This window comes from Acinonyx jubatus, chromosome E4 (assembly GCF_027475565.1).
Source record: "Acinonyx jubatus isolate Ajub_Pintada_27869175 chromosome E4, VMU_Ajub_asm_v1.0, whole genome shotgun sequence".
Classification (NCBI taxonomy): Eukaryota; Metazoa; Chordata; class Mammalia; order Carnivora; family Felidae; genus Acinonyx; species Acinonyx jubatus.
The window spans coordinates 27152677-27169450 of NC_069395.1; the positions used below are offsets into that span (position 1 = coordinate 27152677).

The following is a 16774-nucleotide window of genomic DNA, read 5'->3' on the forward strand; positions in this document are numbered from 1 at the left end:
AGTTCTGTTTGCCATTCTCCACATGGTTGATTAGCCCGACACAATTGTCAGAGTCGTCCTATTTATTCCTGCTCATCAAAAAGAAACATTCAGTTTTATTAAGTATTTATAAGTAAAATGCATTGATTTAAACATTTCCATGATTCTAGTGAAAACGATCAGGTTCACATTTCACTTTGAAAAGGAACATTCTGATACTCGTGTACAGAGACTGACACGATAATTGTCAACACATTCATTTACTTTAAATTTTGTCCCTAGGTTTAATTATCCTCGTCAATTGGTAACATTCTTACTTTATGGCGTAAAATAAAGGCCCTAGGGATTTGCTAATGCCCTCGGTCTCACAAACTGATTGCATATTATACCTTAGTAAAAGACTCCCAAGTTCCTCCATTCTCGTTGATTAACTAGAACCATTTAATCTCATGTGTACAGATGATAATTAATCTTATAATTACAGATGATATTTCCTTTTTCCCTGCATCTAATAAAGGCCGCTGCTATGAGCTCAAGATCAGGAACGAGTCTTCTGGAACAAATAATAGAAAAATGTCAACAAAGAACCGCACAGTCGTGCTCATTGGGTTGTTATCACTACAACAGCAGAGCTGAGTGGTCGCATATGCAAACAATTTAAAAGCATAAAACTTTGCAGATGTAGTCTACCTAACCCAAGAGCAGCAAAAACAAATATTGGTTACCTAGGACTAAATGAATTGGCTTCGTTATGGTTAATACTTACATTAACCGACATCAGGGAATTCTAGAGGGAATTGATACTTACAACCATGTAGGTTATTTGCCTAGGTTCAATAAGAATCTGTCCTTTTTCTTGGATATTGACCATGCCAAAAATCCCACTTAATTAGGTGTGACAAACCCATAAGGAACAAAGACTACGATTTACATGGGGGAATGACACCTATAAAGTCCTCCCAGGAAAACTCTGGGACAGCCCTTATGACTCAAGAAATTCCAGCCTTACGGGTAGTAAAAATATTCACTTCCTGGCAGTCCAGAAATATTAACACAGAGGGGAATTTTAGAGAAAATCATGCTAATAAAGATGGTAAAGATCCTTCTGACACATAAGAGTAATTTATAACCTGAGGAGCTTTACAAGGCCTCCAAACAGAAGTTCACCATAAAGCATCAGTATCACACAGCTCAAGTTTTGTTAGCCATTCAAAAAGAAAGCGTTTATGCATTAATCAATGGCGCTTGGTATACCTATGGAAGTAAATTTTCATCAAGTAAAATAAAATATTAATTTGAAGACATTGAGTTAATCGAATTTAAATTTTCTCAGCAGCAAGAACTTGCCCACGAGGAAAGAAAAACTGTAGAAGCAAAGACCGACCCTGCTCTATTCATGACTGAGTACCACTGGGGGTGCAGCTGGTGGGGTGAGGACATTGTTCATCGGGAGGTAAACCAAAAACAACTTATCCTGACTGGTTCAGGGCTCCAAAATAATTAGCTTTGACTCGTTCTCAAAAGTATGGACGCTCTGACCAAAACAATTTCATCCCTGATTTTGATGAGGCTAAGTGAAGAAATGTTGTAAACATGATGAACGTGTAAGAAGCAGCTGATTTCCACCATGAATATGGTAGCCTTGGTCATCTGTTTTTCCCTTTAAATACTTGCGTTTTGTATTTGACAGGCCAGTCTCTCTTTCTGAAGTCTGACTCCTCTTCCATTTTCCCAAGTAATTGTTTTCTTGTCTAAATGTTTCTGAGTCTTCGGTAGCGTGTGCTATGTGCCAACAGCAACACAGAGCTGGAGCTGAGGTTTTGGAAATGAATGTGAACTCCCACCTGGCTGAAGTTCCTATCTGGAGGAAAAATTTGTCCCCCCAAAAAAACACCCTTCCCTTCAAATGTTTGGTGGGAAGTTCACACCGCATCTGTTTGCTCTGACACCCTATGCAAAAGGAAAGGATCCTCAAAATGGCTACACACAAGAGGCCACCCTAGGGGTCCAGGAACTTGTCCTCAGAGAGGTAGTTCTGTCCACATTCGGGTTCCTGACCCAGCCTGGCCTGTGCCTCCCTCACTCCCTTCCCTGCCTCAAACACTCTTGAGCTCTTCTTCTAGTTCCTGGAACATGGCGGCCTCTTCCTACACAGGCTCTTTCTGCTTCTTCTGCCTCACATGCTCTTTAGGCAGGCCAGCACCTAGCCTTCCCTCCTACCTCAGTTTACACATCACTTCCTACGGAAGCTTTCCCTGACCACCCAGACCACCACCGCCGCCCCAGTATAAAGTCTCCCGACCTTCAGAATTGTTTTGGTAAACTTCTCCCAATTGTAATAGATTACTTATTTATGTGACTCTCTGTGTCATGTCCATCTTCTTGGCCAGACTGTATACTTCAAGAGGATGGGGACTGACTTTGTTTTTACTCATCTTTCTGTCTCTGCCACCTCCGACGGTGCAACTGAAGTGCTCAATAAGCCTTGGTTGAATGAGTAAATGGATAACCAGTGTAGCATAGAGTCTTATTCAGAGTGACAAGAACGATTGCGTGAGATGAAATTTCACAAACAGCAGGTTCCAAACTCAAAATAGAAGAGTTTGGAGTTATGTACCATCTTGAGATCACTCATTCATTCGTTTATCCAGTCATTCGGTGAGTTCTTCACTAAGCACCTACTATGTATCCCCAAGCACTGGGGACAGATACAACGGTGAATAAAATGGACCCAATCTTGGCTAATACTCAAATATATAGAGAACTTCTACAATTCAACACCAAAAAAAAAAAAAAACCCAAATAACCCAATTAATAATGGGCAGAAGACATAAACAGATATTTCTCCAAAGAAGACAGCCAGAAGGCGAACACAGACATGAAAACATGTTCAACATCACTCATCATCACGGAAATGCAAATCAGAACCACAGTGAGATGTCACCTCACCCCTCTCAGAATGGGTTAAAGTCAAAAACACAAGAAACAACAAGTGTTGGCGAGGATGTAGAGCAAAAGGACCGCACCGTTGGCAGGAATGCAAACCGGTACAGCCACTGTGGAGAACAGTATGGAGGTTCCTCAAAAAATTCAAAACAGAATTGCCATATGACCTAATAACTCCTAGGAATGTGTATTTACTGAAAGAAAACAAAATCACTCATTTGAAAAGATACATGTACCCCTATGTTTATTGCGGCACTATTTACAATAGTCAAGATATGGAGGCAACCCGTGTCCATTCAAAGATGAATGGATGAAGTTTATACTTACATATACAATGGAATATTACTCAGCCATAAAGAAGAAAGAAATCTTGCCATTTGCAACAACATGGATCTATCTAGAGGGTATAATGCTAAATGAAATAAGTCAGAGAAAGACAAACACCATACGACTTCACCCATAGGTGGAATTTACAAAACAAACAAACAAACAAAGAAAAAAAGAGAGAAACAAAGAACAGACTCTTAAATACAGAGAACAAACTGATGGTTACTGGAGAGAAGTGGGCCAGGGGGATGAGCGAAATAGGTAAGGTACCTACTGTACAGGTAAGGTACAGGTACCTACTGTACCTCTACTGTACCTGTTGCCTAGTGAGGGAGGCAGACCTTAATAAGGCATCCACATCCACACGCAAGATGTAAACTTGCAACGAGTCAGGTACTAGGAAGAGGGATACAAAGTACTCTGACAGCTCCCGTCGGGCGGTATCCCTCCCCAGGGCGTCTGCCTTTTCTGAAGGTGCTTGCTGAGCCTCAGTGTGAAGGACGAGTAGGAGTAAACTGACCACAGAACGGCAGTGTGGGGAGACAAGTCCCCACAGCACCTTTGCACAGCCTCTGAACAGAAGAACAGGCCATCTTTGTTCCAGGCTACCTTTTTGATTATGTTTGTATAGCAAACAGCCTTGGAAGATAGAAACAGTGTTTTCCCCTGGAGCAAAAGGCAGCTTTGTTTACTGTCCAGTATAATAAAGATACTGTCTCCCCCAAGGTCCAAGGAGAGTCAGGCTTACCGCTCACTGTAAAATATTTGGGTTCCTCAAGCTCGGTTCCTCCGCCGTGACGCAAGATATTGCACACACAGGATCCACCTGGGCTGTTCCAACATCACCCCTGGAACCTGGGGCCAAGGGAAGTGTGTTGGGGGCCCCATAGCTGGTGTGTTATATTAAGAGTATGCAAATTGGGGCACCTGGGTGTCTCAATCAGTTAAGCGTCCGACTCTTGATTTCATCTCAGGTCATGATCTCATGGCTCCAGATCAGCCCCGCGTCGGGCTCTGCACTGGGTGTAGAGCCTGCTTGGGGTTCTCTCCCTCTGTCTCTGCCCCTCCCCAGCTCACACATGTGCATGCACAGGCACTCTCTCTCTCTCTCTCACACACACACAAAAATAAATTAATTTTAAAAAATAAAATAAAAAATGAAAAGGGTATGCAGATTATGACATGCTGAATGGAGAGGCACAAGCCATCCACACGCGGTCATTAGGTACCTCTCTCAGCATCAAAGCTCCCACTTTGGGGAAGTGAATGCCCTGGAGCCCCCCTTTTTTTTTAACTCGGTAAATATTTATTTTTTATTTTTTAAAATAGAACTTATTGTCAAAATGGCTAACATACAGCGTGTAAAGTGCACTCTTGGTTTTTAGGGCAGATTCCTGTGGTTCATCACTTCCATACAACACCCCAGTGCCCATCCCAGCAGGTGCCCTCCTCCGTGCCCATCACCCACTTTGTCCTCCCCCCCAAACCCTATCAACCCTCAGTTTGTTCTCTGTATTTAAGAGTCTCTTATGGTTTGCCTCCCTCATTCTCTGTTTGTAACTATTTTTTCCCTTCCCTTCCCCCATGGTCTTCTGTAAGTTTCTCAAGGTCCACATATGAGTGAAAACATACGGTATCTGTCCTTCTCTGAATGACTTATTTCACTTAGCGTAATACCTTCCAGTTCCGTCCACGTTGCTGCAAATGGCCAGATTTCATTCTTTCTCATCGCCAAGGAGTATTCCACTGTGTCTATAAACCACATTTTCTTTACCCATTCGTCAGTTGATGGACATTTGGGCTCTTTCCATAATTTGGCTATTGTTGAAAGCGCCACTATAAACACTGGGGTACATGTGTCCCTATGCATCAGCACCCCTGTATCCCTTGGGTAAATTCCTGGCAGTGCTATATTGCTGGTAGGGTCGTTCTGTTTTTGTTTTTTTGGGAAACCTCCACACAGTTTCAGTGCAGTCACACGAGAGTAGTAGAGGCACAAGATTTCTCACTTACAAGTCTCAGAAATTAGGATAAATGGTAATTAGAGAGGAGAAGGACGGTCCTCTGTCCCAGGTCACGAGTGGGCAAGAGACAAAGAAAAAGCACCTATTACTTATAAGCTGCTTGGGGCAGAGGTCAGTAACTTTTCACCAGCTCAGCTCTAAGTGATTATTTTAAAAGGTGTACCAAGAAAAGCAAAGGGGCGCCTGGGTGGCTCAGTCGGTTGAGCGACCGACTTCAGCTCAGGTCATGATCTCACGGTCTGTGAGTTCGAGCCTCGTGTCGGGCTCTGGGCTGACATCTCAGAGCCTGGAGCCTGCTTCTGATTCTGTGTCTCCCTCTCTCTCTGCCCCTCCCCCACTCATGCTCTGTCTCTCTCTCTCTCTCTCTGTGAAAAATAAATAAACATTAAAAAAAATTTTTTTAAGGAAAAGAAAAGAAAAGCAGGAACTTGTAGCAGGAATCCCAAGTTCGGGTCCTTATCTAAATGTTCAGATTCTGAGGGTGAGCAGAGTTGTCAATACTATAAAATGCTGAGGCTGCAATTCAAAATAGCTGTTTTCTCATCACAGGAAAGGACACAAACATGAAATCCATGCTTCTTGCCCCGCGATGAATAATAAGTCCTTTGCTTCTGACCTAGGATTCTCATGTCTTCTGCCAGAATCCATGAAACTGTGGCTGTCTATCTCATTAGCTGGCAAGCAGCATAAAACCTCAGGTCCTTCAGTTATTGACAGGCTACTGGATGGCATGTGCAAAAGCCCTGTGGTGGGAGACAGGAGAGCAAATATAATGATATGAAAGACGGGTGGAGGTGGGGATGCAGGGGGCAGGAGGTGACAGGAGGCTGGGAGGCGCTGAGCTAGGGAACACTTAGCCACACTGATGAGGCAGGCCCAGGAGTATCTTTGCCATTTGTTGTGACACTGCCACTTTCATGCAGAACGTGTAGAATTAATAAACTGGTCTGGAGGGGCAGAGGACAACAAGGCTTGGGCAAATCTGAGCCTATGAGATAACTTTTAACAAAGGAAGAGTGAAAATGGGAAGGGTCTTCTTAACCTCCTGCCTGCTGTAATGAAACTTTTTCTTGCATGCTACTTTGTAACAGTTCTGCTAAAGTTTAGAAGAAGTTCGCTTCTCAGTGCCCAAATGAAGGAGGAAAAGCTATCACTGACTGGCGTTAACCACTGTCTGCCACCCAGGGTCCAAAAGGAGGCAGTCGCCTTAAAAGGAAAAGCAGTGACCCTTTTAGTACGCACAGAGTGACCCTGGACAAACTCCTTTTTGTCCACTCCTCATACAATAAAGGGGACTTGTCCCAGTTTTACAGAGGAGAGGAAGGGGGGAAAGAAGGAGAGACCTCACTCACCAAGAGAAGGCTGTGAAACCAGGGTGGCTAACGTCAGATTATTACCTAATTTTGTGGTAAAAATAATAGGGCTTTGTTAAGAAGCCCTCTGAGCTGCTCTGGCTCTTGGAATTTGGGACATTTCACTCACTGCCTATTAATTAATTTACAGCCTGCAAAGAATGGGCTTGCCCTGGATCTTTGGCCAAAAAAAGTATCCCCACAAAGGGGGCAAACCATGCAGAGCCTCCTTAGGAAGTTTTGTTCTGGGGGACCCTGGGTGATTCAGTCAGTTAAGCATCGGACTTCGGCTCAGGTCATGATCTCACGGTTCGTGAGTTCAAGCCCCGCGTCAGGCTCTGTGCTGACAGCTCGGAGTCTGGAGGCTGCTTTGGATTCTGTGTCTCTGTCTCTCTGCCCCTGCTTGTGCTCTCTTTCTGAAAATAAACATTAAAAAACATTTTTTAAGGAACTTTTTTGTTCTTACCCTGAGAGTAATAAGGAGTCACAGGAGGACTTGGGGGGGGGGGTGTGACATCATTAGGTGTGGGTTTCAGGAGCATCACGAGAGAGATCATGGAGGTTATCGATCTTCTGGAATGATCTGCTCCTGGGGGGAAATCCAGAACTGCGGGAATTAACTCTGTGGCAATTCACTGCAGCCCCAGGTTGGCAACAAATCCTATAACTGGAATTTCAAAAAGGAAAGCAAAACACCAGCAGGCCTGAGAGCAGTCCAGGGAATTTCCCACTCCTCTGCAGCTTTCCATTAGAAAATAATCAGCATGTTGTTGGGCTCCCTGCTGCGATTGTCCTCTGCCTCTCCCTCTGCCCCTCTCCCCTGCTCGGGAGCGCGTGCGCACTCTCTCTCTCTGTTCTAAAATAAAAGTTAAAATAAAAAAAATTCGCCCATCAATCGCTAAAAGGCTGTCTGAGCCTCACCTGACTCACAGGCCAGGCTGTGGGAAACAGGCTTGGAGACAGAAAGCCTGCGTGGGGAGCAGGTCAGGCAGGATGCTGCTGGCCTGGGGAGAAAACAAATTACAGCCTTGTTTGGGGTGCTGCGGGTTACAGAACTCACTGTGCCCAGTTTCCACCCGGCCAGGGGCCTGGACGGAGGGCTGGCGATGCAAAGGGGCAGAGGCTGCTAGGAAAGCTGGGAGACTGCAGGCAGAAAGGTGGGGGTGGGGTGGGGTGGGCAGAAGGCAAGGGAGGCAGGTGTCTGGGAATAAGGCTGGGTCACTCACCCAGGAGTCACCAGACCATCACCCCAGTGGGTGGCACATGCCTCCTGAAGACCTGGCCCGAGTTTTCAAAACTCTCCAAGGTTTCTCAATCTTCCTCCGGCAGCCCACAGCGCTCCTCCCCTGCGAGTCCCAGCCACAGTAGTTCCTCTTCCTCCACACGGGTCACTTCCCATAAATGGGACGTTTTGGAGCTCGTGGGAGTGGAGCGGGACAGGTATAAAAAGGAAGTGCGAGGTGTGGGGAAGGAGCCCTGTCTAAGCAGCTGGACACCAGGAGCTGAGGGCACCGGAATTGGCCACACCGTGCCCCTCTCTGCTACAGCCAGGATGGTTCTGAGGGCGGCTCAGACAGGTCTCTGGGCTGGTCAAGGCTGTTCTGCTTGTGTGTTTTCAGGCTGAGAGCCAGAGATAGCCCACAGAGCCACTGCACAGAGAGGCTGGCCTCCTACCTGCTGGGGGGGGGGGGGGGGGAGGGAAGGAGGAGGGGGAGGAGGAAGAAGAGGAGGAGGAGGCACCAGGGCAAATGGTGTTAACCCCTAGATTGCCTGAAAGGGGGGGTGAGCAGAAAGGAAGGGCAGGATGTACTCACAGGGGGTCTGACTCTGGATTTCCCTTCAGGCTTTGCGGTCCTGGTGCTGCTCCAGAGCTGTAAGTAACCCCTCTTTCAAGTCACGGGAGACAGGGGTCTGATGAGGGTGATGTGGATGAAGTCTTGGCAGAGGGGAGCCCTTCCCACTGTCTTCTGTGATTCAAATGGCTCGGGAATATTAGCATTTGTTAAACCAAGGTGATAAGCATATGGATGTTTATTACACTCTTCTTCTGTATTTTTCTGTGTATTGGAAAATTTTCAAAATAAAAACCCTTCAAAGGCTCAGGTCCGATGAAGGCCTGGACTCACGGCCTGGTGAGCACCACCCATGGGCCCGGTAAGCAGCATGGGGGAGTGCCCACGGTTCTTCCTCTATAACCAAGAGGGCAGAAAAGGCCCACTCTGCAGCAGGAGGACTTAGAACGAGGAGAAGAACTTCCTGGCCCATTGCGATTGTGCCCCAGTTTGGGGGACAGGCTGAGGGGGCCTGGGGACCTCCATTCTGGGTGGGTGACAAGTTAGGGACACTCCCACAGGAAGGCAGAGAAGAAAAGGGCCAGAGCGGCCCCGATCAACGACACTGCAGGATCTGCAAGGCTCCACCCTGAGGGCCAGGGTCTTCTGAACCTGCCGTCTTGGGCTGGGTCCCTCCTCTCCTTCAAAGCCACTGCCTCCAGGAAGCCTTCTTTACTTGCACCGAGCCCTGTTTTATCTTTATTCACCAGCCCCTACCCTCAGTGCACGCAGTGCCGTGTCCTAAGTCTACAGGATAGTCATCCACGGCATTTAATCTGTTCAAAGCATTTTCAGAATCGGCCTCATTTTCATCAGAGGCAGAGGGAACCGAGCCAGCCCCTTGCATTTAGAATTCTAAGTTTGCTCACATCTCGGCCCCAGCGCCCAGTGCCCCATCGGTGCTCGGCGCGGGCCTCAGCCAGAGGCCCCCTGGCTCAGTCCTGGCTCGGGCGCCACCCCGGGCTCCGTCTTCAGGTTCTGCGTACAAACTGGTCTGCTACTACACCAGCTGGTCCCAGTACCGGGAGGGTGATGGGAGCTGCTTCCCAGATGCCATCGACCCCTTCCTCTGCACGCACGTCATCTACAGCTTTGCCAACATCAGCAACGATCAGATCGACACCTGGGAGTGGAATGACGTCACTCTCTACGACACGCTGAACACGCTCAAGGACAGGTCGGGCCACAGGCTGCCAAGAAAGGAGGGAGATGCAGGGCGGGGCTGGCTGGTCCCAGGGCAGGGTGCCTCTGCTCGGGAGGATGGATGAGGGCCCCCGGGGCCCGGGGTGGGGAGTGGGAGGGCCTGGGCTTCCAAGGGAGCAGGCGATGAGGGCACGTGTTGGGCCATATCTGGCGACGACAGAGGCAAGCTCTGGAAGGCGGGCTGAGGGGAGCCCTCTCCCCCACTGGGGGTGCTTCTCCAGGAAGCACGGAAAATACTCATGACTCTATTTTGCCATATCCCGGCTTCCCCACTCAGGGGAACAAAAATGGGCAGTGTACCTCAGAGTGACCGCTGCAAGGTCTATGCCTCTTAGTATCCTGATTCTCAGGGTCGGAAAGGCATCCCACCTAAGCTAGAAGCCTGTGACAGCCTCCCAAACAGGGGCCAGCCGGTGTCACGACAGCCTCACTCCACGCCGGCCCCCCCGCCTCCCTGCTCCCCACAGGAACCCCAACCTGAAGACCCTTCTGTCTGTGGGCGGATGGAGCTTTGGTTCTCAAAGGTAAGACCCATCCCCCAAAGGCTGATGGAATGGGGGTGAGGAGGCGTAGGTCTCCCCACCCACTCTACGGGGTCACGGGGGCTCCAGACCGGTTAGGCCTAAATGATTGTCAGGCGCCCACCCCACGTATAGCCAAGAAATCAGAGCTCAGAGAGGGAGAGGGCCCCGCAGAGGGTCACACGGAGTGCTGACAGCCTGGGAGGACTCCCTGGGGTGGGTAGGGTTGGAGCAGGGCTTAAAAAGGAGGGGAGACGTGGCCCTACCGGCTGCCACGTAAAGAGTGATCGCTACATGTCAGGCAACCCATCCAGCCACGGTCACAGGAAATCCCCACGGCAGCGCTGTGAAAGAGGGTCAGGATCCCCACTTCACAGAGGAGGAAACTGAGGTGCGGGTTATGACCTTTCCAAAGTGGCTTGGCTCGTATGACAATTTTTTCAAAAATGACACTACAGAAGCTGTCTCTGAGATGCCTGGAGCGGGGTCCCGTCCCAGCCATGCCCTTCTAGAGCTTGTGGGGCCCAGGCCCGCGGCTGCACGTGCCTCAGAAATCTCTCCCGACGGCCAAGGCTCCCAGCACGTCGGTACTGAGCCCTCTACTGGGGTGATTTGGGTCCTAGATTTTCCAAAATAGCCTCCACGACCCAGAGTCGTCGGACTTTCATCAAATCGGTGCCGCCATTTCTGCGAACCCATGGCTTTGATGGGCTGGACCTGGCCTGGCTCCACCCTGGGCGGAGAGACAAGCCCTACTTCACCACCCTGGTCAAGGTACTGATGGGCTTGGGGAGAGGGGTGGGGACGTTGGGGACCTGAGCCGGCACCAGGGGGTGTGGGGGGGGGGCGGGAGTGGTCTTTAGCTGCTGGCCTCCTGAGGGCGGGCAGAGAGGGCCTGACACCTCCTGGCCACGGGGTCCTGGGCCTGTGCCCCAGTTCCTGGGGAACTGGCCTGTGCCCCAAGATCTTACACAGCAAGGAAGACGTCTTATTAACACGATGGGAGGTGGGCTGGGGTCCTCCGAGGCAGGAGGCCGGGCACCCACTTAGTGGGGTGGCATCATCATCCACTGTTTGGTCCCAAACTGATGATGCCCGCTACCAAGCATGCCCTGCACTGGGGACTCTTGGCCACATCTGACAACAGCCCAAGCATCTCCACTATCCCAGGGACAGAGTGATCACCTAAACAAATTGTCCACAAGGGGTGCCTGGGTGTCTCAGTCGGTTAAGCGTCCGACTTCGGCTCAGGTCATGATCTCACAGTTCACGGGTTCAAGCCCCATGTCGGGCTCCGTGCTGACAGCTCAGAGCCCGGAGCCTGCTTCCGATTCTGTGTCTCCCTCTCTCTCTGCCCCATGGCCTGCTCACATTCTGTCTCTGTCTCTCAAAAAGTGAATAAACATTAACCAAAAAAAATTTTTTAAATAAATTGTCCACAGTACCGATATAATTTTAATTTTAAAGACCGCTAAATGTACATTTAAAGACCACTTCAATCTTGTCGTCTCACGTACTGGCTTGAACAAAACAGACCGCAAAGCAAATTTCTTCCAACCTGACCTGTGGGCCAACTAGGATCACCGTCTCTCCTCATGGTCCCTCTAGGACAGGGAGCGACTGAGTGTCGATGGGTATCCGTGGGGGGGGACCTCTGTCTCTCTCACCAGGCTCCCTCTCACACAGCCGGGGCCCCTTTCACTCCCCTGCATCTCTCCCAACCAGGAAATGAAGGCTGAGTTTGCAAGGGAAGCCCAGAGGGGAGCAGGACAGCTCCTTCTCAGCGCAGCCGTGTCTGCAGGGAAGGTTGCCATCGACAACGGCTATGACATCGCCCAGATATCCCCGTGAGTCCCCCGCCCGCCCCAGCGCTCCTCGTAAAGTCGGAAGACTGGATTTCTAGTCCCCGTTCTTCCACACATTTGATGTGTGCTCTTGAGCAAGTCACTTCCCCTCTCTGCGCCTCGGTCTTCCCATCTGTCAAATGGGGGCATAGTAGTCCCTGGGGGGATTGTGCTAACCAGTTGGGAGAGTTTCTATGAAGGTATTTGTGGAAAAGGAAGTAGGAAATAATATGCCAACCGGCCAGCCACTGAGGGACGTTTCCTCCACACCAGGCTTTTCTCCACAGAGTGCTGGTCACTGGAGATGCCGGACTGCGGCAAGAAAACTGTGCCTTTCTGCACCGCCTCTGTGTGCTTGCACACACACGGGCGACCCCCGCTCTGTGCATCCCTCCTCCTCCCCCTGCCCCCTGATGCATGTGAGAATGAGCAGCTCACTGCCCAGTGGGGCTGATGTCGCAGTGGAACAAAGACATGGAGCTTAAGAAACCTGGGAATAAAGAACGAAGGTTCTTTACTGTGACTTTTTAGAATCTGTAGAATTGGGGGAGGTGTAGACGCAGTGTTTACGTTGATCGTTTGGGAGGTAGGAACTAGGCGGTTCTCAACCATTTGCCCCGAACACCTGAGGCTCATATTCACACAACCTACCTGTGGTCCCTCTCACCCACGTGCGTGTAACCCTCCCTCCCCACCCCAGTGCGTCCTTTAGTCCAGCTCCGTCCCCACCAGGCTGTCTGTCGATGCCGCTTTAAAAAAAAATTTTTTTAACGTTTTATTTATTTTTGAGACAGAGAGAGACAGAGCATGAACGGGGGAGGGGCAGAGAGAGAGGGAGACACAGAATCGGAAACAGGCTCCAGGCTCCGAGCCATCAGCCCAGAGCCCGACGCGGGGCTCGAACTCCCGGACCGCGAGATCGTGACCTGGCTGAAGTCGGACGCTTAACCGACTGCGCCACCCAGGCGCCCCTCGATGCCGCTTTTAATCTGCTCTCACTAAGATGAACGTGGCAGACGTGGAGGGCGGGAGGCAGGATAGAGCCAGTTCCCAAATGTGTGCCGGGGGCATAACAGAAGAGTTCCATTCTTGCCTTAAATGCACTTGTGGGGCTCTGAGCCCACCCCCCGGGGGCGCGGCACAGCGGAAGTGGTCACGCGGCCTGGACAGTGGATCACAGGTTCCCTATGGGGCTTTGGGTTTACGGCCTGTCTCCTGCCTCCCCTTGTTCAGGACGCGCTGGGCTGATGGATGCCTTTCTAATTTCCTGCCTCGCCCTCTGACCTCTCTTCCCCAGACACCTGGACTTCATCAGCGTTATGAGCTATGACTTTCACGGAGCCTGGCGTCAGACCACAGGACATCATAGTCCCCTGTTCCGAGGCCCGGAGGATAAAAGTGCTGACAGATTCAACAATGTTGTGAGTGCCTGGAAGGAGGGTGGCCAGCCAGGAAGGGACCACAGACACCTGTCGCCTGCCAGGGCTCACACACCAAGCCTGTGTACCTCAGGAATTCCTGCAAGGGAGGCGTTATGGGGCCCACTCTGCAGATGAGGAAACTAAGGCGCGAAGTCTGTGAGTTCTCCACGGCTCCGGAACGGAGGAGGCAGGAGTCTAGTCTAGAACAACCTTTCGCTTGCTGTGTAACCTGAGCCGATCATCGATTGGCTGCCAAATAGTAATAATCCCTTCCTATACCTAAGACAATTTTTTCGAGAATGAAACTACAGAATGCATTTTTCAATTTTTATGTATTGTGTGTGTGTGTGAGAGAGAGAGAGAGAGAGAGAGAATGAGCAGGGGAGAGGCAGAGAGAGGGAGAGAGAGTCCCAAGCAGGCTCCGCGATGTCAGTGCAGTGCTGACCGGGGGCTCCCTCCCGGGAACCGTGAGATCATGAACTGAATCGAAACCAAGAGTCAGGTGCCCAGCAGACCGAGCCACCCAGGCGTCCCTACAAAATGCATTTTAGACTGGTATTATCAGTTCCCGGAAGGAAGGGAATCCCAGATGCACGGCAGACCTGGAGCTCGGCCCGTCAGGGCGGCACCGGCAATTGTATGATCTCACCTGTCCTGCACTGCCAGTTCCCCTAACTGCTCATGCCCTCCCCTCCTCTCCCCTGCCAGGACTATGCCGTGGGCTACATGTTGAGGCTGGGGGCCCCAGCCAATAAGCTGGTGATGGGCATCCCCGCCTTCGGGAGGAGTTTCACTCTGGCCTCCTCCAAGACGGGTGTGGGAGCCCCAGTCTCCGGGCCCGGATTACCAGGCCAGTTCACCAAGGAGGAAGGGATCCTGGCCTACTATGAGGTATGCACGAGGGAGAAGGTAAGATCCCCACACTCCCAGAGGCCCTGGGGAAGGTGAGCTTCCCACCTCACCCCCCCATTCGCTCCTTTGGGAATAAAAACACGTTCCAGCAAACACTGCACCCTGAGGAGGAGGAAGGGGGGAGTCAGGCCTCTTGGTACTACATCTCCCGAAGGCACAGCGGGTCTGCACCGCTAACCTCCCAGATACTCCTCTGGCCACCGAGTCAGAGTTTTCCTCCCAGCCCGGAAGAGAGCGGTGGCTAAAAGCCAGGTTCTTTGTTTTGCCCCAGCCTCTGCCCCTCTGTACAGCCTCGAGCCAGTCCTTAGTGTCCACCCATCATTTCCCACATCCCCGTTTAAGATATACCAGAAGCAAGTTCCACATCTGAATGAAAACATACGATATCTCTCTTTCTCTGACTGACTTATTTCACTCAGCATAACACCCTCCGGTTCCATCCACGTTGCTGCAAATGGCCGGATTTCATGCTTTCTCATCGCCAAGCAGTATCCCATCGTATCTATAAACCACATCTTCTTTACCCATTTGTCAGTGAATGGACATTCAGGCTCTTTCCATCATTTGACTATCGTTGAAAGTGCTGCTATAAACATTGGGGTACATGTGCCCCTATGCATCAGCACTCCTGTATCCCTTGGGTAAATTCCTCGTAGACCTATTAGTGCGTCTTAGGGTAGTTCTGTTTTTAGTTTTTTGAGGAACCTCCACACTGTTTTCCAGAGCGGCTCCACCAGTTCGCATCTCATGGGGGAAAGGAAGGGGGAAAAAAAGTAGTTACAAACAGAGAGGGAGGGAGGCAAACCATAAGAGACTCAAATACAGAGAACAGACTGAGGGTGGATCGGAGGGCGGGGCAGAGGGGAAAGTGGGTGATGGGCATCGAGGAGGGCATTTGTTGGGACGAGCACTGGGTGTTGCATGTAAGCGATGAATCATGGGAATCTACCCCCCAAACCAAGAGCACACTGTACTCACTGTGTGGTCGCCAATTTGACAATAAAGTATATTTAAAAAAATACCAGAAGCAAACCAGAGTCCCTTTAATGCCCTCAGGCCACAGCACCCACAGAACTGTAGGACATTTGCATCTGCTTTACATAAATTTGCATGAAGACTGCAATCTGAGCTGGGGGGGGCAGTGCTGGGGTCAGATGTAGTCAGCAGGATGAAGCAAGAGGCTGAAAGAGATTTGGAGAATGGCATCTCCTCGGTGACCTGCGAAGTCTCACACAGCTCCGCATGCCACCCCTGCCCCGTTTTCTGCTCAGATCTGTGACTTCTTCAAGGGAGCCGCGGTCCATAGACTCTCTGCCCAGAAGGTCCCCTATGCCACCAAGGGCAACCAGTGGGTGGGGTACGATGACCAGGAGAGCGTCAAAAACAAGGTAGGTCCTCAAGGCTGTGCCCCGGGATGAAGAGGGACAGGGAACCCCTTCTCCAAGCGGCCAGAGTCAGGTCACCTGCACTGAGGGTGGAGCTGGGTTATTGAGGTGGGGGGGGGGGACAATCAGGTCTGAGGCACCTGCTGTTTTCCTTCCTTGGGGAGGGGCCTAGGCGGCACGTTCCCCCCATACACACTCTAGCCCAGGGAACCCAGCTCCGCCCGCTCTGGGTCTTCCTTTCCAGGTTCAGTACCTGAGGAGCAGGCAGCTGGCTGGTGCCATGGTGTGGGCTGTGGATCTGGATGACTTCCGGGGGTCCTTCTGTGGCCGGGGTCTGCCCTTCCCTCTCACCACTGCCATCAAGGATGCGCTCGCTGCGGCTTAGCCCTTGTCCTGCCCACGGTGGGGCAGGGCTGCCCCTCCCCTTGGCTCCAGCCGGCCGGGAGCCGGATCGCCCACCCTTCTGAGTCCCCGACTAAGCCTCAGTCTCCCTCCCTTGGACCCCACGCAGAGAGCCACAGTGAAGCCATCTGAGCTCAGCTCTAGTGGACAAGCAGGTAGAGGCAGGGCCACAGGCAGGTAAGGCCTGGGGGCCAGCACAGTGTAAGCCATGGGGACAGCACACACCTGCTGCTTTATGAAAATGCTCAATGACCCCAGCCCCACACACGGGGACTTCTCCAACTCCCTTACTCCCAAGCCTCCTTGCCAAAGGACCCCATTTTGGCCAACTCTACCACCGAGGAGCCAAACGTCACTCTCAAAGGAGCGGCCACAGTAATTACACCCTCAGCGAAGCCCAACTTGAAACCTGCACCCAGGAATGTTAGGTCTCCCCTCCTACTTCCCTTTCCTAATTGCCCAGCGGCTGCTCAATAAATCACCAGAGTTTAATGGTGTGTTGGTACAGCTTCAGTCTCTCTTTGTGGCCTGGTGGGACCCTCCCTGGGCTCCCCTCCCCTATCTCTTCTGGCTGGATTCGTTTCTTTCAGGCTTGGGGGCCCTGAGCTTGTAGGAGGTGAGGCTAC

The 16774-nt window shown here is 51.0% G+C and overlaps 1 protein-coding gene across 3 annotated transcripts; it reads left to right on the forward strand.

Moving 5' to 3' along the window:
* Positions 1–8006: 8006 nt before the first annotated feature.
* Positions 8007–16655, forward strand: CHI3L1 (chitinase 3 like 1). Of its 3 annotated transcripts, none has more exons than XM_027074759.2 (10): positions 8007–8235; positions 8472–8501; positions 9436–9637; positions 10131–10187; positions 10808–10958; positions 11910–12031; positions 13326–13449; positions 14158–14340; positions 15633–15749; positions 15991–16655. In XM_027074759.2, the coding sequence occupies exons 1-10, from the start codon at positions 8181–8183 to the stop codon at positions 16129–16131; spliced, it is 1182 nt and encodes a 393-aa protein (XP_026930560.1). In that variant the 5' UTR covers positions 8007–8180; the 3' UTR covers positions 16132–16655. The 3 variants fall into 3 exon arrangements, with proteins under 3 accessions (XP_026930560.1, XP_014924372.2, XP_026930559.1); XM_015068886.3 differs by having other exon boundaries at positions 8010–8205; XM_027074758.2 differs by having other exon boundaries at positions 8073–8223.
* Positions 16656–16774: the final 119 nt, after the last annotated feature.

Bases quoted from the DNA above. Each gene is read 5' to 3' on its own strand.
- CHI3L1 (XM_027074759.2), top strand. From the start codon at position 8,181: ATGGTTCTGAGGGCGGCTCAGACAGGTCTCTGGGCTGGTCAAGGCTGT. The intron at 9,638-10,130 runs GTCGGGCCACAG...TGCTCCCCACAG, and splicing joins CTGAACACGCTCAAGGACAG to GAACCCCAACCTGAAGACCC. The intron at 14,341-15,632 runs GTATGCACGAGG...TTTTCTGCTCAG, and splicing joins GGATCCTGGCCTACTATGAG to ATCTGTGACTTCTTCAAGGG.